At 32.6% G+C, this 27,931-nt stretch overlaps 1 protein-coding gene and 1 long non-coding RNA gene across 5 annotated transcripts in view; one reads left to right on the top strand and one right to left on the bottom strand.

Annotated features, from left to right (window-relative positions):
* The window catches only part of LOC123608633 (pleckstrin homology domain interacting protein), a 139,247-nt gene that overhangs the window by 44,608 nt on the left and 66,708 nt on the right, over positions 1-27,931 (top strand). For all 4 annotated transcript variants that reach the window (XM_045498837.1, XM_045498836.1, XM_045498838.1 and 1 more), the window contains 9 exons: positions 5,801-6,022; positions 6,287-6,387; positions 10,737-10,807; positions 12,436-12,536; positions 12,626-12,666; positions 13,431-13,529; positions 14,318-14,471; positions 14,898-15,032; positions 26,610-26,738. In XM_045498837.1, coding sequence (XP_045354793.1) covers positions 5,801-6,022; positions 6,287-6,387; positions 10,737-10,807; positions 12,436-12,536; positions 12,626-12,666; positions 13,431-13,529; positions 14,318-14,471; positions 14,898-15,032; positions 26,610-26,738 — 1,053 coding nt within the window. The remainder of the gene's footprint in view (positions 1-5,800; positions 6,023-6,286; positions 6,388-10,736; positions 10,808-12,435; positions 12,537-12,625; positions 12,667-13,430; positions 13,530-14,317; positions 14,472-14,897; positions 15,033-26,609; positions 26,739-27,931) is intronic.
* LOC123608638 lies at positions 68-25,908 on the bottom strand. The gene is made up of 4 exons (XR_006717351.1): positions 25,748-25,908; positions 15,685-15,788; positions 12,413-12,543; positions 68-225 (listed from the first exon to the last, which is right to left on the bottom strand). It is a non-coding gene; the product is annotated as an uncharacterized LOC123608638 (long non-coding RNA).

Below are 27,931 nucleotides of genomic sequence, written 5' to 3'. Positions count from 1 at the left end.
AAAGTCAGATGCGTACCTAACATTGCCTAGGCTTCATTAATGGAGAATGTCGATATTTTTATTTATCTGAACTTTACCTCTCAAACTTTTTATTTTCATGAAACTTCGAAATTTCCAAGAGGGATTCACAAAATAGAATTTTGTTGTTGTTAGGAATTACCTACAGTGTAAGAGATCCAGTTTCATGTTGGAAGGAGAGGTCTTTGCTGCCATTATCTCCATAGTCTAAGAAAAAGGGAGAAACAGAGAAAGAAAGAAACAATGATTCCTAGCTAAAGTCTGACTCCGTTTTCTTCCTCTATCCTAAGCTACAGAGCATATTGATTATTTTAAAGGCACACGGCTTTATTGTGAGTATGGCTTCCTTGGTGTGGCAGTGGAATATACAAATTAATAGGGTATTTCAAACTAAGTCCTGTGTTCAGGCAAATCTGTTTTCTTTAAGTCCCATTCTTTCTTACCAGGCCTTTTCATAAATAACATCTACACTGCTGTTTTTCCAAATAAAGATAAGTTGTTGTTGTTTTGTTTTTTCTTCTTTGGCTTTATCTTTGCATTGACAATGATGTCTAAAAAAAGTCACTGAAAATTTGGTGTCACATCTTATTTGAGGATTTAAATAAGTGAAGCTGCACATTCTTCTCATTGTAATTTTTTTCAGATTTTTTGAATGCTAGGTTTGACATAAACACAAATGACAACATATTAATGAGCACACTTCACAGTAATTATGACAATTTAACATTATTGAAGAGTGAAAGTAGTAATACACTGCTGTCTTAATGTTTGCTTGTCATTAAACACTAGCTTAATATTTAAATTTGACTCAAAAATGAATTTCAAAAAAAGCAATTTCTATTTTGCACCTAGCTCATAGTTTCTTAGAGTTTATTGTGGCTAAAAATATTGTGGTAACCAAGTCTTGTCTGCTTGAAATTCTTCAGTAGCTACCTCACTGGGTTAAATCCAAACTCCTTAACAGGTATTTAAAACTGTCTATTATCTTACTCAGATAAAACCTTTCCAGCTTAGTTTCTTGTTTCCACTTCTACTTTGTACTCCCAGCTTTTCTCACTTTGCCAATCCCCTGTCCTAAGAGCAATATCTAGATGTTATTGAAAAGAAATGACTACTCTGTTTTCCCCTAGGCATTGGAGCTTTGCTAAAAAAAACTGTTAGTTGAAGTTTTTCTAAAATCATGCTATCTAATTTTAGCAGGACATTCCCCTTTTGCTTACAGAGTTTTTCCTTTTTTCTTACTGCTCTTCTTCCACTTTATTTTCCAAGCTTTGTTCACTTTTTTTTTCTGGTTCCTTATTTTTGTTTCTCCCTTTCCCCATTTTAGGAAATAATCCTCAGATAATTGTATTGTTGCCGAGGTTAAGAATCATCTAATTTCTTTCCAGTTTACTTTAAATTTGCTATTTCTACCATACCTCTTTCTTCTTCATACATCTTAGAAACCTGTGTAATCCTCATAGCCAAAGCCAACCACGATGACTATGTTGTTCATCTTGTTCCTTTCACCATTACATAACATTGGTCTTATTTTAATGTCCTTAACACTTTTTTAACATTTTAAGACTGTAATGCCCTACTCTTTGGTTTATTATTGACCCAACTAACATTTGAGGTAGGCTTGGGAAGGAAAGTTTTTCTAATTCTGCTCTACGTTTTGTTTTGTTTTTTTTTTTTTTTTAAGAATAATCAGTTTTTAATTTATCCTTCCACATTCAATTTAAACACGTGTATAATGGTTTTAGAAATGTTTTCCCAGGGGCACCAGGGTGGCTCAATCAGTCAAGCGTCTGACTTTTGCTCAGGTCGTGATCTCATGGTTTGTGGGTTTGAGCCCTGCATTGGGCTCTCTGCTTGTCAGTACAGAGCCCGCTTTGGATCCTCTGTCCACCCACACCCGCACCTTCCCCCATCTCAAAAATAAACACTTAAATATAAGAATGTTTTCTTTTAATTTAATTTAATTTAAATTTAATTTTTCTTGTGCAGTCCTTTTCAGTCGATTTATGTGTATTTATGTTTCTGATAGCCATTTTAAAAGAACTTAGGTGAATTTGTCAGGTCATCTTTAGTTTTACATTCCCATAAAAATAAATTAATGATCACAAGTAATGCATGAAATAGAAATTGTTTAAGGATGCTTTAGAGTTCTGTTTGAAATTCTGCCAGGAGTTCCGGGGAGTAGGGGTGAGGATGGGACAGCACACTATTGTATAGGTCATGGAAGAGGATAGTAAAGAGAGATTTCCCTAAAAGGTCAAAGATTTCTCTCCTGCAACCAAATGAAAGAAAAGAGGTCAATTGGAATAAAACACACTTGGGGAAAATGTGCATAATGTTGTTTTATTTTAGTACTTGTCTATACAGAGCAAAATTATTAAAATATTAAATTGGTGATATTACTAATAAATCAATATGAATATAATGGGACTTTTTGTTCTTTAGTTGGTGAAAAGTCACTGAACGCTGACTTTCAGGTTGCTACTATTTTCATTAAAAACTGGCATTTTGGTCAAAAAGGTGTTTGGTTTTTGTTTTTCCCTCTTTGTTAACATGAAAATATGTGAAACACCCTCTATAGTAGAATATAAAGCAAACTTTTATTCAAATACATAAGAACAAAAAGAATTCTATCAGTATTATGAAGCACAATGAGATGTCATGATTTTACTTTTTCATATATTCTACCAGTATTAACATAAAATTTTACTTTTGTTGTGAGTTTAGGTCAGAGCCAAATATTACCTTAATTTTTAGAAGATAAAGTGAATAAATTGACTTAATTTGTGGAATTAAAAGAGTTGAATAAGTAAGTGTAAGAGTTGAATAAATGCTTTATTGCTGTTTTTTATTCAGCTAATGCTTAGTGCAATTCCCATGTGCCAAGTGGTATGTAGACCACCTTTCTGGAAGTCCTAGTCTACTACCATTCCTTCTTCTCTTTTCATTGATAGCAGAGATACAATCTTCTTTCCTTTAATTCCCCAAACAGCTCTGTATTCTATCTCTTTTGAGCTTTCTCTGCTATCATAATCTGTTTTATCACTTCTCTCTCCTGCCTGTACTGTTTTAACAACTTTCACCTGGCCTCCGATTGTTTATCCTAATTCACACTGATGCCAACAGGATCATTGCTGATACTGACCTGCTTAATAATCTTAAGTGATCCCCTTTAGAAAACATATTTCATAGTATATCATAAAAGGTCCTTTACAGTTTTTCCCTAACTTCATCCTTATGCTTTACCTCACACTCTAAGTTAGCGTACAGACTAACTTGGAGTTCTTACATTGACATTTTCATGCCTTTGATCAAACTTTTCTCTCTTGTTGCCATATGGAATGTTTCTGTTTTTTTTTTTAAGTAGTAAGAGTATTGCTAAAGTAGGGGCACCTGGGTGGCTCAATCATTTAAGCATCCAACTCTTGATATCGGCTCAGGCCATGATCTCATGGTTGTGAGATCGAGCCCCAAGTTGGGGCTCTCGCTCTCTCTCTCTCTCTCCCTCTCCCGTCCCCTCTCCCCCCACGCCAAATAAATAAACTTAAAAAGAATATCGCCAAAGTAAAAATAAGAATACTACTACCAACAGAAGCAGTGGTAATAGTCTTACTGTGTACCAAGTACTCCATCCTCACTTATTTAGTTTTTGCAACAGTGCGATGATATGCGTAAAGAAAAGAAAACTTAGGCATAGGAAACCTGTAACTTACCCAAGGTTAAACATATAGAAAGTGGCCATACCAGGTCATGAACTAAGATGTTTGACCCTGGAGTCTGTGTGCAAAGCTTACTACGTTACGTTGTGTCTTCATGCAGAATGCTCTGTCCAGGCATCACTGCTTCTGGATTCTTTTCCAGATCCTATTTCTTCACCTCTCAGGAAAAACACTCTGTTCCCTTGTTTGAATCTCTTCTGATCAACAGTATAGCACTTCGACATGTTACTGCATTTTACACTCTTTTGCCTTGCTTCTTAAGGACAGGAATCCTGTGTCTTTGTATCTCTAGTGTTTGGCACATACTTAATCTTCAGGCAAATGAATAAATGAGTGCATGAATCACTGAATTTTAAAAGTAGAAGGAACCTTAGGAATCATCAATTTAACCACCTTGTTTTATAGATAAAGAGCCTGAGATAAGTGAATGGGATGGATAAAAATACCAGATTTTAATGTAGATAATTTACCAAAGTTAAATTTTATCACTAGTCTTTAGTGGTTGGTTACCCACTTAATTTGCTTCAAAGCTCAGAAGAATGTGAGTTAATTGAGAGTATTCTACGTAGTGTTGGCCGGCTCTGGTTTAGGATATAGCATTTAAAATGTTCTGTTAGGGCGCCTTGGTGGCTCAGTGGGTTGAGTGTCAGATTCTTGATTTCAGCTCAGGTCATGATCTCAATGGTTGTGAGATCAGCACTAACAGTGCGGAGCCTGTTTGGGATATATTCATTCATTCTCTCTCTCTCTCCCCCTCTCTCTCTCCCCCTCTCCCCCTCTCCCTCTCCCCCCCTCCCCCTCTCTCTCTCCCCCTCTCCCCCTCTCCCTCTCCCCCCCTCCCCCTCTCTCTCTCCCCCCCTCTCCCCCTCTCCCTCTCCCCCCCCTCTCTCTCTATCTCCCTCTCTCTCTCTCTCTCCCCCCGTCCCTCCCTCCCTCCCTTCCTCTTTCCCCCAAACCCCTGCTCGATCTCCCTCTTTTTCTCTCTCTCTCAATAAATATTTACTTAAAAAAATGTCCTGTTAATACTGTGTTTGTGGTCATTTATATGTCATATCAGTATGAAGGTGATAATACATCTGTACATTTGCTTTTGTGGATCTTCTAACTACTTTCTAATGTCAGATATAAGGAGGGGGTTGTTTTTGTTTTTTAAGAATTAGATTGGATGGTTGTAACATGCCACCTTTGAAACCTATTGATAAGTTTGAATTTGGGAAATGGATAAGGCTAATGACAATATTCTCCACTTTTTTGTGTATTTAAAACTTTCAAATAATGGAAAATAGGAGGAAATAGAGGTTGGTAAAAAAGTACAAATTTACAGCTATAAAATGAATTAAGGAAACTAAGAAAAAAAATAATAAAGCCTAGAAGTTCTAATCTCTGGTTTTGATTATGTGAAATTGAAATGTTTATTTGTAAATATAGATATTCCTGGAAAATGTGTATCTTTTACAATTTCTTTCTGAGCTTATGCTAGTATAGCAGAATGTGTAATTTGTGTATTTTTATTGACTTCATGGGAGATAAAATGAAATTTGTTTTGGTAACTAACAAATCAGCTTTGGTGATTTTATATGTAACGTATTTAGCTGAAGATTACTGATGGGAAACTCATTTATGAATTACATTTTTAACTTCCTGGGAGAAAAATGAGCTTTCGTTTCTGTATAACATAATATCATATACAGGATTAATCACTATTGTGTATTACATTATGTTCTCTTATTACAATTTTGTTACTTCAGAAGTTCAGATTCTTTCACAAGATTCCAGATAGAGGTTACCAGAGGTGGTGGGTAGGAGATCATAGGTAAATGTTATTATTAACATCCTGTTTCTCCTGGTAGATTGGTGGACACACAGGTATTGTTTATAACTGAATGATTTAATAAAAATAGACTTGTATAGAGGAAAATTCCTAAAATAAGTGTTTAACACTTCAGTACTTAAGAATATAAGTGTTGGGAAGTGAACATAACAGATACAATTTTTTATCTCTGTTCAGAATTTGAATTACAATTTATAGAGTTAATTCCATTAATACTCATTTTTGTTTTAAGGGTTCTGATGACTGCCTTGTGAAAATCTGGGCAACAGATGATGGAAGATTATTAGCTACTTTAAGAGGACACGCTGCTGAAATATCAGACATGGCTGTAAACTATGAGAATACCATGATAGCAGCTGGAAGTTGTGATAAAATGATCCGAGTCTGGTGTCTTCGAACATGTGCACCTTTGGCTGTTCTTCAAGGCCACAGTGCATCTATAACATCACTACAGGTAATTTGCTTAATCCCTGTAAAATCCTTTTGATTATGATGTAAGTCACTGTTATAATCCATTGTATAAAGCCAACTAAAATGAAGAAAGGAATATTTCTTTTTTCTTTATAAATATATGGACTTTAAATACATGGTAGTCATGACCTTCATCCATTGTGAATGCTTTCTAGCTCTGTTTATTAGTTGCTATTTATATGGTAAAAAGTGGGTTATTTGGATTGTGTCACTCTTCTTATATTTTTTTTCTTCAATTGTTTTTCAGTTCTCACCGTTGTGCAGTGGCTCAAAGAGATATCTATCTTCTACAGGGGCAGATGGCACTATTTGTTTTTGGCTGTGGGATGCTGGAACCCTTAAAATAAAGTCAGTTGCTCTTTTATTTCATAGAATCGATTATTTAATTTAATGGTTAAAATTGCAATAATATAAAGTAGTCAACAATAAGTATAAATTTATTTATTCTCCTTGAGTAAAAAACAGAAATGCATTCACTGACCTCTTTGATTTTCATGCTTCTCCCCGCACCCCCCTTTTTTTCCATGCTTCAGAGAAAGTTTGTGTTAACAGGTTTGGTTTTTGGTTTTTTCTCTTTTTCCTAGCCTTAGCCATTTCCTTCAGAACATACCTGTTTCATTATCACTCCTTTCTGTATATGGCATAATTTCATCTCAGTAGCTCCTTCTGGTGTTGAGAACATAATCTTAAGAATTCCTAAGGCTATTCTTTAGAAGAATTGTAGTTTATTTGTGTCACTGAATATACAAACTTTAGGTTCTATTGAAGATCTCAGGAAACGTAGGAAAACAGATTAAGGTTTTACTAAATTACATCAAGGTAGATAAATGCATCCTCACCTCATCCCATAATAGCATTTTGCATCTGTGCTTTCTCTTGTTCTAGTATCTTGGTTTATTAAAACAAGGTGGTTAGACAGTGTTCTCTTTCGATTAATGACAATGAGGCAAAACAGTTCTTAAGAATTGGCATGGCCAGGACTTGGAACAACACTTCTCTGCCCTTTGGTACCATGCTATCTATGCCTTGCCACCTCTCACGTGGATATAATAGGGAGAGGAAGTGCTGCATATTGCCCCATAGGCAGTCTGTGAATGGGGAATTGGTGCATTCAGTGATTCTGCAGTGTCTAAATGGTCATCTCTGTGCTCTCATGGTAGAACATCATTCAGATTAGAAGGGATATCTCAATAATTCTGTCTGACTTTTGTTTATAAATATCAACTCAAGTTGAGTAATTTGAGAATGTCTTTATAATTTTAAAACAGTAGTATTTAGATAAGCTTCGTGTATATTAAGATTCCTGTAGAGTGCTGCTAATGGCAAGGCATTAAGAGGCCATGGAAGGTAGAATAACATAATAAAATGTACTTCATTTGAAAAAAAGGATTCTGATTAAGACATGATTGTTTGGAGAAAGCAAGTTGATTTCTAATTTTAGTTGCATTCTTAATATTTAGGATATTAAAGATTTTCTGTAAACATTAAATAAAAGTTTAAATATTTTACTGATGTGTGTAGACAATAGCAATAGTTAATTGTTGTTTTCCTTTGAGTATTTTTTACCTTCTTATGGACCAGATTAGGATACCATTGTGTTTTCATGTTTCGTTTTTATAGAGAAGAAAAATATGACTAACAGTCTTCAAATTAGCATAGGAACAAAAATGTTTTCACAAAATTAAACTCTCAACTTTGTGCTTCTTGAGGATTACATTGCTAAGTACGATAATATTTATCTGGATTCTTGAGAAGTGAATTATTCCATATAAGTGATATTTTTTTCAGAACCTTTACAGAGATTTACCCATTAACCAACTATCCTAACAGCTTTTTCACATAAATGTGTATTTTTAATGTAGATGCAAGTAGAGAAATGTATATAATTTTCTGCTGTTTTTTTCTTAACATTTTATTATAGGTATTTATAATAATTTTAATAGCTGCATTATGTCCCACTGAGTTGTTACGCTATACTTTGCTTCATGTTTTTCCTATTTTTGGACATACAAATTTTTTTTATAGTTATTATAGGTAGGATTCTTTTCTATTCTTGTAATCATCCCTTAAAAGCTTTTAACCTACAGTCAGGCATAAAGGAGTAATTTTTTCTTAGTTATAGACTTGGGGACACTTAGTTTCTTTTCCATATTTACTCATGGCTAATAACTGCCAAAAATTTTGGCAGGATGTAGATTGTTACTGTCACATGGGTTTTAATTACTGATCAAAGGCAAAAATTGTATTGAACTGTAATGCTTTTGTATAATCTGATGAGGAGGTGCCTTCAGCAACCCAGTCTGCATTGAGAAAATCAACTCTTCTAGAAGTTAATGAAACCTATTTTGAAACCCAAACCTCTTGATAAATTTGTTTTTATATAGAGTTTATGTATGTGGTAACAACTTCCACTAATAAAGATGCTGCTTCTTAGATGAGAAATAGGAGTGGCTGCATGACTTGGAATCTGACTGAAGAGATCTCTGAGTAGGAGAGAAAGGCTGTCCAAGCATATTTAGATGTAAGAGGAGAATGGGAATCCTAAAATATATAGATGATAATGATTACAAATTTTTATTAAGCACTTAGTCTGACAAGCTTGTACTAATAAGCACTTTCTATTTGTCATCTGACTAATCTTTATGACAACCCTATGAAGAAGGTACAATTATTTTCTTTAGGACAGATAGGAGAGAAAATAGAGGTGGATACTGGAAGTATTTCGTCAACCCCCTCTCAAGCAGAGTGCCAAACTAAAAGCAGTTATTCATTGATTGACTATCTAGAACTGGTTGAATTAAATTAATTAAAATACTAATGATACTAATACTTATTGAGTGTGCAGTACTAAGCATTTTACGTAGGTTAAATTTATTCAATTATCTCAATAACTCTTAAGATATGCTTTGTTTTTACTCCCATTTTATAGATGAGACTGAGGCACAGAAATGTTAACTTGCCTAAGGTCATAATGCTTGATAAGTGGCAGAGCTGGAAACTGGACTCACAGAATCTGATACCAAAGCTTTATCTTAAAATATTTCCTCAGATGTGCTTTTAAAAACAAATTATTTGTGGGGTTTCTAGGTGGCTTAGTTGGTTAAGCTTCCGACTCTTGATTTTGGCTCTGGTCATGATCTCGCAGTTCGTAAGATCAAGCCCCACTGCTGACAGCGTGGAACCTGCTTGGGATTCTCTCTCTTCCTCTATCTGCTCCCGCCCTCAAAATAAATAAATAAACATTTAAAAAATAACAAATTATTTGTACTTGTTTATCTATTTTTTCCCTTTAAAAATATTAAAGTCCATTTAAAATGGCAATTTGTATGATTATTTGTATATTCTGATTGTAAGTTACAGCTAAATGGTTGCTTAACACTTACAAGAATGTGCTAAAAATTAACAAAAATGGAGAGCTGGAATCCATAAGATATTAATGAAAGTAGTGTATTTAGTTGTCTTTATAATTTCAGATTACTTAAATTATGGTTACTTAATTCTACTCTGAATAATTGTTTAGGTTTTAAGAGTGTTTTAATAACTTTCTGTTCTCTAAACTATTCATGCTCAGTTATGTCAGGGCTTGTGACTATTAGGAAAAATTGTATAAATGTCACTTTAAAAATTTATTTAATTAAAATTTTTAACAAATACTTTTGTGTTCTGTATCACTTTGACAAAAATTCCTTTTTCTGAATGTGTAATTGATAGATCATAAATATTTTGTCCTTTTTTTCCCTGATATGATTACAAAACTGAAACCACTCTATTTTCAATTGCTATGGATCATACAATTTATGCAGTGCACTTTGATTGAAAGCTCTAATTATTTCTTTGAATTTTCTCCCCTGATATCTTAAGGAAAAACTAGATCAAAATGTATGTTAAGTAGGGCTCTAAATAAAATCCCTGTATTAGAGCATTACAAATATATTGTGTACTTATTGGACCTGGTATGGTATAAAATCTACAGTTTTTCTTTCTTCAATACTGTTGATTGTAACAAACATGTAACGTCAGTAGTGTAAATATAAGACATATTCTGTAATACAAAATTATACAGTTAATGTACAAATATTTAAAGGAAGATGATTTTTCTGTAGATGTCTAATTTGAATGAACATTATAGTTGACGTAAGATTCAAACAGTCTTCAGATTTTCACTAGGATAAGTGTTTAAGATTCTTTTTGGATTCTTAAAAAGCATATTTTGTCACATTGGAACTTAAACAGAGGGAAATATTTAATTAACAGTGCCTAATATTGAAAAAGTTTAGTTAACTGATGGTTTACTTATGCCACAGAGGCAGTACCTATTTTGCTGGTGTGTTCATGTTTTCAAATGACTTATTTTCTAATGTATTTGTGCATTGCTACGGTACTGTATGAAAAACTAAACCCTGTTAAATTTGGTTAGAAGTAAGTATAACTAATAACTACATGTCTGGTGTGACAGTGGCTTTGAGAGTGTTTCATGTGTGGATTGTTGTATAATCTGGGGCTCCTATGAAATCTGTAGAGTTTGCATAAGATCTGCTGATCACGACACATAATGATTTCCAACTTGTTTAGGAAGGGAGCCATCTGTTGCTTCTTATTTAATTTTGTCTTTCTGTATTTAGTTTTTGAAACAGCTCATTTCTGGTGTTGCTGTTCCCTTTAGGGATATTTTTAATTGTTTATTTTTTATATTATAGTCCAAGACCTGCTAAATTTACAGAGCGCCCTCGGCCTGGAGTTCAAATGATCTGTTCTTCTTTTAGTGCTGGTAAGATTTTTCTCTCCCTAATTTTCCACTTAAAGTTGTACATTAGAAAGCTTCTAGTGGAACACATAAAATTTTGGAAAATATTTATTATCATAAATCATATTCACATACATAAACCAGGGGATGGTCATAAATTAATTTAGAAATATTTGAACTTTGCTAGAGTTTTTTTATGTATTCACGTGACTAAGAATTTTCCTTGAGACCATAATGCTCTTCTCTGGAGAATAAGAGTTTCAGAATCGACTCTGTTAAAGAATATATCTTTGAATAGTTATCTCATTGCGAGAAAGGTATTTTAAATACGTTTTATATTTTCCTGACATTTGGGAGGTATCCTGTAGCTAAGTAAAATAAATTTGATTGCTATTTGTAAATATTAAATACTTCACTCCAAATTCTTGTTCTTTGCTCTTTAAAAAGTAGCTATATAGCAATGCTGATAACTCCAATTATGTTTTGAGTTTGTGCAGTAGCATTTTGAATGGACATGTCTTTTTAAACAAACTATAATTTGAAGATTTGAAATGAATTGATGAGAAAATGAAATAAAATATTAATAGATTTAACACCTATTAAATGTTCCTAGTACCAGTTCCTTTTACATTTACTTCGAGTTTTACTTGTCTTTTCAATTCATAATTGTTAATAGCAGTAGTTCCTCAGATAAGTGATAGCATACTAATGACATAAATCTGTTTTTTCCATATTAATATCCAAACGTGTTTAATTTCTAACTTCTAGATTTCCACTTCTACTGCCATGAAGACCATTTTCCTTTTCGTAATAACACAATTACAGGCTTTATATATGATTTCAGAGTACTCTGTAAGGAGTTATATACAACACTGTTTTCAGCACTGTAGGAGAATATTGATTCAAAGTGGAGAGAGCAAATTGCTATATAAATAACTGTAATGTAAAGTAGAATGTATGTATTACAGACAAAGTCTTAATAAGAGTTCAGGGACGCCTGGGTGGCGCAGTCGGTTGGGCGTCCGACTTCAGCCAGGTCACGATCTCGCGGTCCGTGAGTTCGAGCCCCGCGTCGGGCTCTGGGCTGATGGCTCAGAGTCTGGAGCCTGTTTCTGATTCTGTGTCTCCCTCTCTCTCTGCCCCTCCCCCGTTCATGATCTGTCTCTCTCTGTCCCAAAAATAAATAAACGTTGAAAAAAAAAAATTAAAAAAAAAAAAAAAAGTTCAGAGGATAGCAGGCTCATTTGATTGCAGGGTGGCAAAGACAACCCATTGAAGAAATTGGGCCCTAAAAGTTTGATAGATTTTAACATAGGAAATGTGGCAAGAGAGGGACTTCAGTAGAGTTAAAGGGCATGTTTTCTAAGGAGGGTGATAAATTTTAACAAAGAATTATGTAATCACTTAATGAAATGATTTGTAGTGGAAATCTGTAAATATTGAAAATGCATCTTAGTTAAAACTGTGCTAGTTAAATGTATTTTAAGTTCATTAAGTTCAGTTTTAAATGTAATTTTTATGCTTAGGATAAATACGCATAGTTTTAGAGTAAAATATTAATCATCAGTATATATTATGGTAATATTGGTTGCATTTTATTTTCAGTGATTTTGAAACTGTTTTACTCACAAATGTTTGCTCCTACTCCTCAGGTGGCATGTTTCTGGCCACAGGAAGCACGGATCATATTATTCGGGTTTATTTTTTTGGATCAGGTCAGCCAGAGAAAATATCAGAATTGGAGTTCCATACTGTAAGTACTGATAAAAAGAATAAGATAGGTACAATTTAAATGAGTTTAACAGTTTATATTCAGGATTTTTTTTATCTCTTTATATGTAGGACAAAGTTGACAGTATCCAGTTTTCCAACACTAGTAACAGGTAAAATAGTTATTTTTGTAAATTTAATTCCAATTTTAAAGTTATCAAATACATTTCTTACAGTCAGATTTTAATTAGAACTGTATACAACTTAGCTACTAAAATAAGGATCTTGAGCAGTTACACTGAAGAGTGACTATAGCCTTCGCATGCATGTGAGAACAGGTCTTATGTTTTATTTCTATAAATGTTAGTTTATTTGGGCACTTTTAACAATAGGGACTTTTATCCACCCTATATATTTTCTATACATATCAAAGTGTAGGGAAAGTTAGTAGAGTTTGGAAACGTATCATAATGTAATATTTGAGACAGAACTATTTACTGAAGATAAATGATGTTTTGTAAATTTTCCCAGGTTCTTATTTGAAAATGAAAGGAAGCTATTCCTAAGTACCTTTTACCTTGAGTAAAAGAAGTCAAGTTCTTTAACATTGAGAGGAAAATCAGTATTTTTCCATTGGAAAATACTCATTTTATTTGTAAGGTAGTAAATGGTGGCCTTGAATCCCTTTTGAATGTCCTTTTGCGACCTAGCCATACACATTAGAATATGTATATAAAGTTTTAAAAGCCCGTTAAGTTGCAGAAGTTGTTAATTTAGTAGAGAATATCTGACAGAGAGTAATCTGTATTATATTAGAATGCTGTGTAAATAAAGATGAGTCTGTCTTTTAGTATTTTGAAAAACAGTTCTGGAAAAATTCATTTAGTAAAGTACATGTGTTTTTTTTTGGGGGGGGGGTGGGTTTCCTTTAATTCAGATTTGTGAGTGGGAGCCGTGATGGGACAGCACGTATTTGGCAATTTAAACGAAGAGAATGGAAGAGCATTTTGTTGGATATGGCTACTCGTCCGGCAGGGTAAGAGATCGAATTTGAAATATTACATAAATATAGGTAGATCATTTAAAGTATGCTGTATTACAGGCTGGTGTGACTCTCAGCCTATAGAAACATACGTCATAATCTATGTTAAAATGATTACTTTTCTGTAATAACTAGAGGTGTTACTGGAGATGGAAAGGGGATATTTCTAAAATTATTTATTGCCATATATATACACAAAGATCTGCATTAATGACTTTTTCAGTTTATTAAGATGATGATAGTACTACAGAAATACTCCTAGTTTTCTTTAAAAAGTAGAACATATTCTAGTGTTAATCTGTCACAGAGAGATGATGTAGTGTATCTAGTGGTTTTCTCCAGCCAAGAGAAATTATATTACACTTTGTAACTATTATTTTGGTTTTAATATTTAATAAATAATTCTATATTTATATGTAGTGGTCTCAGGTGGATGGGAGAGCAAAGCAATTAGCGGGGCATGACAGCAGCAGAAGATGGAGAGTGAGCTGCATGGCATAGAATTCTTGGACCCAGATAGAGTTAAAGCATTAATAACATGTTCAAGGTCATCTATTACTAAGGGCTTAGGAGTGCTGAAATCCTGGGTGTTTGCTGACTCAGTGCAGTGTTTTTGCCCTCATTCTTTGTTGATGCAGATTATTCTTAATTGCTGTTAAGTGATAGTTATTCATGTAATGAACTTAAATATAGATTGTAAGAAAACACATTTAGGTTTTTGTCATAATAGTATTTTAATAAATAATATTGGTGTAAACAAATACTGCCTCCATCACTTTCAGCCAAAACCTTCAAGGGATAGAAGATAAAATCACAAAAATGAAAGTAACTATGGTAGCATGGGATCGACATGACAATACAGTTATAACTGCAGTTAATAACATGACTCTGAAAGTTTGGAATTCTTACACCGGTCAACTAATTCATGTCCTGATGGTGAGGAAAAAAAACTCATTTTTATTTGGTATAATGAAGCTTATTATAGAATGGAATATTTTCATTGAGGACTAAAGTCTTTTATAAAGTTAGCCAAAAAATCTTGCTACATGGATAACAGGTCTTTGTGGGAGATTAGAAATAATTTTAAAATGTAGTTAAGCAGGTTTGACTTGGAAATCGAAATTCTTGCTGTTCTTTAATACGTAGGGCTGCATCAGTAGTATTCTCAGGTTTCACCAAATGATAGCAAAGCCCTGAATAGTGGTATTAGCTCAGCTTCATTATTATACATTGATAAATTTGAAGATTTTTGCCACTTTAATAATTCTTAGAATTCAGATTCTAGACATGTTGCCATATTGATGTTTGATTGAATTTTCTTTTTTAAATTCATAATTCTGTGCAACTTCAAAAATATTTCAGGGTCATGAAGATGAGGTATTTGTCCTTGAGCCACACCCGTTCGATCCGAGAGTTCTCTTTTCTGCTGGTCACGATGGAAATGTGATAGTGTGGGATCTGGCAAGAGGAGTCAAAATTCGATCTTACTTCAATATGGTAATTATCAGTCTCTTCATTTTAAAGATTTGGGGACTTCATGCAGGTACTCTGCATATCACAAAGGAAATCCATTTAGGAGTTTATTTAGACTTTTTTTGCCTTTAAGTTTCAAAAAACAATTCTGTATTTACACTTATATTTAGGTGTTAAATTTAAAAGAAAATTGTGCATATTAACAGTACATGTATATTGGTGATAACTAATTTGGTTTCTAAAATAGTTTTAAGAGTGATACTTTGAGAAACTCACAAGTAGAAAGATACAAAATAATATAGATTAGAAAAAAGTTTGGAAAACCATGTTAAGAAATTATAAATATATTGTGTTAGTGTACTTCAGCAGCCCTCTTGTGCACAGTTTTATTCCAGTACACCCATTTTATTTGTTTTATAAAGTTTAATCGCTATACCCCACATGAGGCTTTGACTAATGACCCTGGTATCAAGAGTGTCATGCTCTTCCAACGGACTCATCCAGGCACTGCCCCAATGCACCCATTTTAAAATTAAGGCCAGATTAAAGGCTTTCTTGTCTTTTATCATCGAATTGTAGTATGTTAGATATTTATTGTGTTTAAGCCCTTTCCCTTCCAAATTTTGCTTCTTATGTAAATTTCTAGTATAATTTGCTCAGTATATATGTAGCTTACTGTGCAGTGTTTTCCACTTGTCTCTAACCACTGTATGAAGTTTTCTTCAAATACTGCTGTTTATCGTCACTTTTTAAAACATCTACTTCCTAGGTTAGGGATACCTTTCAACAAAAGGAAAAAGAAAAACATTTATTTCTACTATTTCAGCATCTTTAGATTTTTTTTAATCAATTATGGAAGCCTCTTGTAATGAGTCATGAAAAGGTACAATTAATAGTGTGTATAGTCAGTTATTTTGAAAAGAAAAAAACCTCAAAGTGTCATTTGTGAAATGCCATGTTTTATGAAAAAATTTCATGAAGGTGATACTGTACTTCATTGATAATCATAGTAAAGTTCTACATAGTAAGAAGTAATTAAAGAGTCAGAGGGAGGAATAAGAAGATAAAAGCATTATTAGTGAAGGAATTCAGTTACCTGCCTTTATAGATATACCTTAGTGTACATAAGGTAAGAACTTAAGATTTGTCAAATTCTTATTTTTCTAAAAAGACTGCTAATTATTTGGAGTAAATTTTTAGTGACAGGTGGATTTCCTTAGTGATATGTGTATAGAGAGTTTTTTTTAAAGCAAATCCTTAAATATGCTGGTAAAGAATTCTTTCTTTTCTATCCTTGTGTTTCTGGTTTGCTCTTTTTTGAGGCATCTCTGTTTAAATAAAAATACTATTTTCTCAATTTGTCTTTATAGCTTCAAAAGAAAACAATTTGTGGCCTATACATATATTTTAGTGACTTTTTTTTTTTTTAGTAATTTCATATTTTCAAAAGGCATTGGTGGGTTAATTGAGTGTTTGGGGGGAAAGTTTTATCTCATACTTGAATACTGCTTTCACCTTTAAGCTACAAAGGTGAATTTTTCCTGTTCAGGTAAGTTGATCACACTAATATTCCACCTTATGTTATAAAAATTGGAATACATTGAGACTTAAGTGATTTGCTCTTAGACCATTACAAATAAGTGATGTAGCCGGGAATTGAAGTCAGACATACTATATTGCATAGTCTTTGAAATTAACTAAGGGATTTAGTCAACATTATTGCCTTAAAAATTGTTTTAAGAGTTTTAGATAAGGATATTTTTCCTGTTCCAAGAATAAGAGAAAAGTCTCTAAAGGGCAGAAGAAACAACTTTATGTAATAAGTAGATTGGATGGTATCCATAGAATACTCAAATTGAGAAAGACAAAACATAGACTAAAAAGGATTAAAAATACATCCTGCACTTAAAAAACTAGAAAATGAACTATATTTTATCTAATTAAAATAAAGATACTCCTTTTAATTTTTTGCATGATTTTTAATGACTTCCAAAATACTTCTGTGTATTACTTCATTTGGTTTTCATGAAAACTTTGTAATACAATCAACAGATTTTATTATTACTGGTTTTATGAATGGAGAAACTGTACAGAGATGAATTGCTTTGCCCAGGTTTATCTAGGTCACACACCTGTTACAGGGGAACTTGGGGTTTTAAACCCGTATTTTGTGGTCCATTGTTACTGTGTTCTTAATGCTAACTCTAGTTAATGGTTGGCCATTGCACAGCTAACTTCCAAATCTACCTAGTTAGTGATGTCACTTGGAGGAGATGTTTTTATAATGGTATTAACTCTGAGTAGATCATTTGAGATCTTAAAGTTTAGCTTGATGATTTTTTTCTGTCTCTTCATTTATAAGTTCTCTAAGTGCCCTCCCTGCTTTTTGCTCTTTGCTTTTTTGTTCATTTCATTGTTTGTTTTATCTATGGACAGATGGAAGATAAAGCATCCAGCATTGCTATTAAAATAAAAACAATTTGAGGGGAGAGTAGAAGCTTGTGTTCACTGTCCACTATCATGAAGGTAGCATTTTGGTTATAGTAGTTATAACTATTTAGCTCTGTGTAGCAAGTCAGTCATTTTTTCAGTTACTAAAATACCATAAAAGTTGAAGAAGTACAAATTCAAACTCTAATATTAAATTGTACCAGTAATCATAAGTTCGACCTAGTAAATAATTTTTTAGTGCTCTCTAGAGGAACTATTTATAGCGTGCCTTGGAAGACCTCTTTTAAGGATGAATAATTCTAGTGGAATACTCACTGTTTAGACTAGAACTGGTAAAAGTTTAGAAGAAGTATTATTAGGGCTACATATTTCATGTGAGTTTTAAAATCAAAGCTTTACAACATGAAGAAAAAAATCACCATTAAACAGATATACAGCCAGAAAATAACGGCATGTAAACTGCCTTTAAAAGAAAAAAAAAATGTATATATAATTCTTTAAGATGCAGGTTTTTATCAATTATATTTTGAGAATACTTTAATACTGGTTTTTCTTTTTTATGATACTTTGATTTTCCACTTGAAATTCATAATACCTTTGTAAGAAGTTTTGAAATCATGTAACAAATAATTATTACGTGTTAATCAGCATTTTACTGTCCCTTTTTACCTATTACAAAAATTAAACTTTTTTTGAAATTTTAGACATAGTCAAAAATTCTACGTCATCAAAAATGCCTTTCATGGGGGAAAAGTTGAGTTTTGTAAATGCCTATGTTTGGCATGGAGTAAGTACATTTTAATAAAATTATATATACGTTTAATAAATTTAAAGTATGAGGCATTGATGTATTAATATTGCACTGATACTTGTCATTCTGATAAATATTCTAATTACTTTTTTTCCCCCCCCCCGTATCAAGCCTTGACTTATACTTTTAAAAATCTGACACTTTATTTTAGGACCACCTAAATTTGTAAACAAGGTTTGAGATTAAGAATTGAGATAAAGAGTTAATTACTTATTTGCCCATAAAACCCCCTAATTTATTTCATTTCAAAATTTAATAAAAAGATTCTTAACCTGCTAGTGGTATTGTCTAGAAAAAGTGATGGAGTTACCTTGCTTATTTTTACTACTAGCTTTCCTCTTAATGGAAGATTTGAATGAAAAAGCAATTAGGGGTGGGTGGGTGTTAGGTTTGCTTTTGTTACGTACAAGAAGTATATGACAAGTGAAAAGAGATAACAGAGCATGAAGTAGAATAGACAGTTCATGTTCCTTGTAACACGCCCCCCCCCCCCCACCGTTGTCTCATCTTTAAAAATAAAATAATCTTAAACATTCAATAGCATTTGTTGGAAAAGTATATGAGGAAGAAACCTGGAACCTTTCTTCGTTTATTATTATTATTATTATTATTATTATTATTATTGTATTTGAGAGGGCACACAAGTGGGGTACAGAGGCTGAGAGAGAGAGAGAGAGAGAGAGAGAGAGAATCCTAAGCAGGCTCCACACTTACACAGACCTCAATCCCACGACCCTGGAATCATGACCTGAGCCAAAATCAAGAGCCAGATGCTCAACTGACTTAGCCACCCAGGCACCCCTCCTTTTTTTTTTTTTTTTTTTTAAATGAACCAGAGAATGAAAGTAAAGAATATTGTAGAGACGATTATAAGACAACTTTATTTTCTTTAAAAATATATATAAATTTTAGCCCTTAAACTTTACTTGTCTACATTCCTCTAAAAACTGTGTCAATTATTCATGTTCTAGTTGAACAGACCTTATATACATACCTATATAATATACTTATATATATTCAGGATAAAAGTGTATTTGGGTATTTTGTTGAAGACAGATAGTATATATTAAGAATATTCCAAACTATTCAGGGGTAGTTTAGCAAGCCTAGTATAGATGTGTTTTAATGAGAGGTGTTCTAAACTCTAGTTTAAAGGCTCTGAAACTTCAGTTAAATGTTAAAAGGCAGATAAATTGTTCCTAGAAATAACTTGAAAATGTGTGCAAACTCCTTGAACTGAATTTAAAGGATTTTGTACTATTCCTATTTCCTGAAAGAGGTAAGCAAGTTTGAGAGTTTAATATAACCATAGATGGTCCTAAATATAAAGTTGTTTTAGCCCTTTTCCCCTTAAATTAACACAGTATAACTACGTTTTAACTACAAGTTTAAATGAACAATAAATTAATTTGAAAGGGGACTTTCAAATTTCTTAGTTTGATTTGATTCTTAGAAAGTAAATAAAAGCTGTTTGAAGTGGGATTGTAGACCCCACATTAGTAGCTTTCCTCATGTTTCTGGTGCTTTTATCTTTTCTGTTCCCTTCCTTTTCTCCGTATTATTCCTAGCTGTGTCTATGACGTTCTCTTTTCATATCATTCTGTTTCTCTCATGTTACTCAAAGCTGTAGTTTGTTGCCTCTTGTCTGGTTTTGATTTTAATTGAAGAGTACAATGTCTCTTTCTAGACAGCAATTTACTGAATTTGAGTTTTGCTTTACTTTTGTTGTTTCATGAGTAAATTCCAAATAACAATTTTTATTTATTTAATTAAAATTTTCCTTATTTTTATAATTAACCTTTCTTTTACTTGAGATTTAAAAAAAATGTTCCAGTGTCCACTAATCCAGAACAATATATTTCTCCTTGCAACGTTCCAAACAAGCAGAGGCTGCCAATCCACCACTCAGAATTTTTGCACATGCATACTTCTGACAATATGTTCTCAGTGTGACCTCTAATTTAGTTTTAGACAGTTGTAGCTGCATATATCTAGGAAAGGGAGAAAGAGAAGCTCAAAATAGGCAGTCTCGTATTGTGTTCTCTTGTGAATCAAGATTTCAAGATAAATCTTTCTCTCTTTTTCTCCTTCTCTCTTCTCCTTCCTTTTTTGCTTTCATCCTTCCATCTCTTTCATTACCTATCTATCATCATCTAACAAGATGCCATATATCTGCACTCTATGTTAAAAGGATTCTTTGATGCTTCCAGTCCTTGTTTCAGCCTCTCTGGGTAAGGAATTACCTTCAGTCTTCTGAGTATAAACTTTATTGTCACTTTTTTTTCAGGTTTCTCCGGTTCTCTAGATTCTGTCTCTTTCTCATCTTTGGTATCAAAAACATATCTTAAAATTTGTTGCCATGAATGTGAGTTTGTCTCTCTAGCTTGTCATACTGTATTATATTTAGTGAATTACTTTTATGTAATTCTTTGACATGGTCTATGAATTACTGTCACAAGGGTTTTGGAGATTTGATAGTTATACAGGGAAGTATGTAAACATACACATGGAAGACACTTTGATTAGCAAACATTTGAGTGTTTTGTGCATTAGCACAAAATATGGGGACCACAAAGAAGAATAAGACATTGTCCTTGTTTTTAGCCGGCAGTGGTAGCATGGCATGTGAGAAAAGAGAATTGTTGTATCTAAAGATGTGTAAGGATCACTTCAGGATGAATGTTCAGAAACAGTTTTTTTGAGGAAAAGAATTGGAATTATGGCTTGAAAAATAAAAATTGAGTCATTAAGAAAGATACTTAATTTTATAAATAAAAGAAATATTATAAATAACCAAGTAAGATATGTGAAGATGTAATTTAGAATGGTTGTCTGGAATAGATTTTGGAAAGTGGATGACAAGCTGAAAAGTGTAAGTTGAGGTGGATTGTTGATGGCCTCTTATTACCTTGTAAGCATAAAAAGAATAGTTAACATGGTGGGATTTTCATAAATTATACTTCAGAAACAAGGGAAAAGGTTTGATTGCCAGTAGTAGTATTTCAGGTGTGAAGTTGAATAGGTTGGGGGATAACTACTTTTATCATTGAAATCATAATGAAAATTTATAGGGGTTAAGGTAGTAGAAAATTAGTGAAAGAAAAATGTGTATAAGACTTGGAGTTTTGTGACTGATAGAAGGATTAGGGCTGGAGAGTGCTGGAAAATTTAATAAGTATGTTGGGAGTGTACCCCAGGTTGCATTGAAAAAATTATATTAATGGAAATATGAGTTATGTGAAGAAAAACTGATTTCTTTTAGCTCATCTTTATGTTTATTATGATGTAGTGTTGGAGATCTATGTGGAAATGACCAGCCAACAATTGAATATAGAATACTTAGAAGGGCTAGAAGTGGAAAGAGATGTTGAAATCTTCCATGTAGAACGCTGTTTACCTCATGGAGATAGAGCAGTGTAGAGGGCTTACAGCTAAACTTTTAAAATATAGTCCTATTTAGCAAATGGAGAAGAGATCATAATCTTTAAAGAGTGTGTTAGAAAGATACCATGCTAATATTATGTCAGAGGCCTAAGGAGGAGAACAGATTACAAGAAGACTGATGAATAATATTACAGCCCTCAGTGAAATCAGAATATGGGTAAGCAGAATGCTGTTAAATTTGAAGATTAGTTACTTATTTTGATAAGAAATGTTCCTTTGATGAAAATTAGAGCTCATTCTTCAAAATCACTTTTATGTATCTACTGGTTCTATCAAGATAGTTACAGAAGTTTCCTTTTTTATATAAATTTATTATCTTAGCACTCGGTAAACAGTTACCTTTAATTCATATTTAATAATGTTTATACATTAAAGAATTTTCGATATTAAAGGAAACATTCATTTGCTAATGGTCTTTAAAGTAATGTGATGACACCTAGCCTATTACAGTGTGGGTAATTTCCCTGAAGATCTGTTTTTTGTTTGCACTGTAACTATCATAATGATTAAAGTGGCCAAAGCATATTTTAGGCATATGTATGACAGTGTCTGTCTTCAGTATTTAGTATACTTTCTTAATTAAGTTTATTTCTCCCCTGGTAGATAAACTCTAAAAGTTCTTTATACATAAGGACTTTCTAAGGATAATTCTTAGCATAAGTTCTGTTTCCCAGCTATTTTATTCCTGGGATGAGTCTGTATCACAGAATCGTTAGGATGTTTAAAGATTCATAATTTTAAATTATGGAGTATTTCTAGGTAAGATGCTCCCTTCTAAACAGTGGAATAGTTTTAAAAATGAATGAGGCAAAAAACAAAACAAAACAAAACAAAAAACCTGACCCTGGTCATAAACCTGGAATAATTCCTTAACAGGACGATTCTGCTTAAGATAGCCCATATTTAAAAAAAAGTTTTTTTTTAATGTTTATTTTTGAGAGAGACAGAGACAGCACAGTCAAAAATAAATAATGTTTATGTTTGAGAGAGACAGAGGCAGTCACAGAGACAGTGAGTGGGTTAGGGGCAGAGGGAGAGGGAGACACAGAATCCGAAGCAGGCTCCAGGCTGTGAGCTGTCAGCACAGAGCCCGACACAGGGCTCGAAATCAGGAGCTGTGAGATCATGACCTGAGCCGAAGTCGGACACTCAACCGACTGAGCCACCCAGGCGCCCCAAGATAGCCCATATTTTTAACATTCTTGAATTATGTTGAGTTTCTCCACGACTGCATACTTCTCATATTCACCTGTGTGTATATTCTTCATGATTGATGTAATTTAGACTCTGTAATTTTAGTCTGCATTGTAGTGCTTTTACTATATACCTCATTTCCAGATTTGTCTAATTTTTCCAAAAAGTCTTCCTGAATATCAGATGTTAGAATTTTAGAACTGGGTAGGACTCTGGCGATCATTTAAATTATCTCTATCGCAGAGAGATTAAGTGATTTGCCAATAACCAGAGAAGTCTCTTAGGTCTTAGGCCTCATTTCTCTGTCTCCTTTAATTATTCATCATTCTATTTCACAAAAATTACATTGGTGGTTGTGGAGAGTATTCTGCCTTAAAAAAGATACTAGTATTCTTCATTAAATATGACAGTTCTGTCATCATCATGGCTTTTCGCTCATAAGTTTTTGTATTATTTTAAATTCAGTGTAAACCTCTAAATAGTACTCCTCATTTCTTGGAAATATTTCGAGAATTCTTTGGTCAGTAATGAGAATTTCCCTAACAAAGGAATTATTATTATTTTAACTCATCTAATCCTTTTATCTCTTGCTTTAAAAATAAAACAGAATGACTTCTGTATCTTAATTGCATAATAAATTTTTTATTTTAACTCCTGTTCTTTTGAAATTTTTGCACTTACTGGTAAATACCATCTCTTGGATTTTCTCAGCTCTCCTTATTGTGATTTAATGTGTATGAGTTTTATTATGTGGTCTGTATTTACATATGTTCCAAATGTTTCTTAAGCATGCTTGATTTTATTAGGAGTAGTTCATCCAAAATTTACTTTGAAAATTCTGCTCTTATTATTCCTTTCCATTTTTAATTTTCTACAACATACATCAAATACTAGCATAAGTTACATGCTGTATTAAATTTTATGTTGACTTATTCTTGGTCAGTACATTTAGTTTTATGATAGGCCCATATAACTTTAATATGGATAGAGAAGATATTTTCATCCTTTTGGTTTTTGAATAGAAGCTTCATTGTTTTCTAGTTGCACATGAATATTCAAATAGTGCCTTCATTATTTTTTTTTTTCCCTTTGGGAATTCTTAGAAATACTTTCAGCCTGATTTAAGAAGGTGAAATCATTTTTCAGAGAGAAATACGTAACTTTCTTTTTTGGTTGGCTTACTTAATCATAGCATAAAAACAGTTACAGTGTAGTTATATAGGAAAAGTAAAATAATTTTTCTACTTTGTATCAGCTGGAGAGCCTAGTCTGCATTTTATAGTTGTGTGATGATTATATTCTGAGGAGCAGTTACTAAAGATAAATTTGGCATTTTAATAAGGTTATGGACACCTTTTCTGATTCATGAGTAGATTCTTTCAATGCCTTCTTTAATGAATAATGGTTAAGCCAGATAATGTGCTTTTAGTTTTTTCTGATGTTCTCTAAATATACTTTTATTTTGTCCGTATGAAAATCATAACAGATGCCTTAAACCAAGAAAATTGGTACTGTCCTGACATATTCAAACATCATGTGTTATATAGGAAAGACAGTGACCCTCAGTAGGACTGATTTTTTTCTTTGCTTCTTTAGAATTTTATAAGTTTCACATCTGCCAATTATTCTTTTAGAGATCTACTAACTATAAATGTGGCAACATTGGTAGATTAAATGGAAATAGAGTTGATTAATCGTCATACAGCCCACTCCACAAAAAAAAAAAAAAAAAAAAAGAAAAGGAAGGAAAATGTGTAGAGTAGGGTAGGGTTGCCTAAACATGTAAAGGATACCATGCTTATGAACATCTCTTAAATATCCTTTGTCATTGCTGATCAGACTTCTTTCAGATCTCTTCCTCTGTTCTACTGTGTACTTAGAATTGTAAACTTAGACTTAAAATAATAGTGTTACATTTTGGGGAGCATTTATTATAATAGAGTAGATTTATAAAGTAGTTGCTTTTTTGTTTTCACTTTCATTTTTTGTGAAATTTGGAATGCACTGAGATAAAACATCTAACAATTGCCAAGGCAATTTGAATTGTCTTGAATTTTTTATATGAAATTCTGTCTAGAGGTAAACTTTTTCAAGTGGTTACTTGCTTATAATAGTTTGTGTAACTTTTTATTTGGTCAGAAAACATTGAAAAAGAAAGACCTGAACCCTGACACTTCTTTTTTTGTAGTCTTTCATTTTTGGCATATACTAAGATGTGTGTATCTCCTAATGCTTGTATGCTACTTAGGAGAAATCATTCTATTCTTTCTCTTTTTGAATAGTTTTAAGCAAGACTTGGAATCAGTTCCCTTTCTCTACTGTCTTATCCTCCAACCTTCTTCATAACCATTTTCTTCCTTGTATGGTAAATCTTTAAGTGTATTAGTCATTAGGTAAGTTTACCAATTTTCATATGATTAATTTTAAGAAAATTCTTATTTCTTTCCCATTATTACCACTATCCAAAACATTAATAAACACCAGTGGTCTCTTTCCTTCTTTTCAAAAAGCTGAAGAAAAACTAGTTTTCTTTTTGAGTCAGTCCCATTTGTGATATTATGTTAACTTCTTAGGCAGAGCCCTTTCTTTTAGAGTGATAGTTTCTCTTTTGACCACAATGCAAACTTTCCTTGAGAAATTAACTTTTCTTCTGAATTTTAATTTCACTTCCATTTTTGGTGAACTACACATCCATCCCTATGCCATATTTTTAACACTAAAGAAAGAAAGTTACCATTTCTCTCTTCTCTAAGCATTTCCTGGAATATTGGGATAGTACTAGTACAATTCAGTTGTTCTAGATCAGTGGATACCGGAACAGAGAGGAGGTATTTCTTACCTGATAATGTGTGTGTGTTCCGATTCTGCTAATCCAGAAATCCAATCGCATTTGTTGAAAATCATCCTTAGTTGTTATTTGTTAGGGAGTCGACTCCCTATTTTAGTTGTTTTCTGAAATTCAGTCCCTAGATGTGCTTTAGATAGGGTAGAACTTTTACCTCTTTCAGAACACTGCTAAAGAAGTTTTCAACTGGAACATAGTCTGAAGAAGCACTGAGAGCAAAAAAAATTCAGAGTGGTGATTGGCCACCTCTGTTTGATTGACAGGTTGCAGGGAGAAACCCATTCGTTCTGGATTAATGGAACTGGAAAACAGAAAACAATTATCAGGTAAAAAAAACCTTTTCTTTAACCTTTGAAATTCACCATTTAAAAGATGAGTCAGACCATCAAGGGAATTTATTACCAAAAGGAAAAAATTTAGTGTCTTGTGAACAATAATCTCTGGCTACTACTTCCAAGAGTTAAGAAAAAATCACTACAGTTACTACACATTGTCAGCCTTTGCTGAAAGGGCTTGATTAAATGCAGATAAGATGGAATGCAAGGTGCAATTACATTTTAAATGTGGCTTAAAGACATGAAGCAGAATTCTATGGGTGGGGGAGATTGATGTTTTATTTCCTGAATTGTGTCTGGTCTGTGTGTGCATAAAGAAAACACTTTGTTTTTCAAGGCTATTAATCTGGCACTTTTCATGAATATTCACAAATTTTGTTACTGTACTGTGTTATACTTAATCTTCACTTCATTGGGATGTATACTTTTACATATCTTTTACCATAAAATTTTAGTAACAGTAATGACCAGTCTTTTTATTTTAATGGTACCTTTCTGATTGTTGGTTAAATATATTTCAGATTGAAGGCCAAGGACATGGTGCAGTATTTGACTGCAAATGCTCTCCTGATGGTCAGCATTTTGCATGCACAGACTCTCATGGACATCTTCTAATTTTTGGTTTTGGCTCCAGTAGCAAATATGATAAGGTAGAGTATGATGGTGATGATGATGATGATTCTTTTTCTTCTTCTTCTTCTTCTTCTTCTTCTTCTTCTTCTTCTTCTTCTTCTTTTCCTTGTTTTTTTTTTTTTTTTTTTTTTTAATCTGTGGATGCTTAGGGGTTGTATTTCTTCTTCAGGGGTGGGTAAGCATCATTTATGCTTTAAGAATCATATTTTAAGTATTCTAGAGACTTAAGTTTCAGTGAACATAGCAGTTGTTAAATTCCTCTTCTCTGTAATAGACATTAGATAATATTTTATTCAGTCGTCTATATTTCAGAAAGAATAACTTTTTACTTAGGTTGCTAGAGCAATCTAGCTTGTAATTCTAAAGCTGGGCATGAGAGAGGTCCATAGAGAGACTCTGAAATTATGTAAAATGTTTTATGTATATGGATAAAATACATTTATTTACCTGGGGTAAAAATTTGTAGCTTTTATATGATTCCCAAAAATGTATGACCCACTGATGTAGCTAATATTTTTAAATACTAAAGAGCCTATTTAAGTTCATTGATTAAAAGACTTAAAAGTTGAATAGGTCATAGTTTAAGAAATACCAAATCAATAAAATTGTGAAGTTACAGATGTGTCAGGCATGAGTTCATGTTAATAATTTTGTGTTAATTTAAAAAAAAAATTCTTTAGCGAAAATGCTTATTAACTCTTGGAAAATCTTGTCATGTTGATTTTTAGGTTAATATAAGTCACATGTACAGTATACTTAAGAGTTTTCTTAAGTTGTATAAGTGATTGCATTAGAGTTTAATTCAAGGAATATATTCATTGACTGATTTCCTCTTGCAAAATGCTAAAACAATTACTGTTTAATAATTTAAAAAATAAGATAATGCATGGTAGCTCTATGAAAGTAATAGTACCCCTGAATGATTTATGCCTAGATTTTATTTTACCATTTAATTTGAAATTACACAACTTCAATTATGTTAGTGTTTTATGTATACAGTCTTTTCCTTGTTCCAGAGAAAATTGAGAGCAGCTGCTTTTCTGATCATAAAATTTAATGTAAAAATATAGTAAAGATTTCTTTACCATTAACTCAAGAATATTCTTTTATATTGTTGCTTAATACCATGATTTACATTAAAACATTGCCTTCCATTAGAAATTTATCAATGATAAATTTTTATTTTCCTTGTCTTTTATGGGTCTTTTCT

This window comes from Leopardus geoffroyi, chromosome B2, assembly GCF_018350155.1.
Source record: "Leopardus geoffroyi isolate Oge1 chromosome B2, O.geoffroyi_Oge1_pat1.0, whole genome shotgun sequence".
Taxonomy (NCBI): domain Eukaryota; kingdom Metazoa; phylum Chordata; class Mammalia; order Carnivora; family Felidae; genus Leopardus; species Leopardus geoffroyi.
Note: the sequence above shows the minus strand (reverse complement) of the source record. Positions and strands in the feature narration are given on the sequence as shown.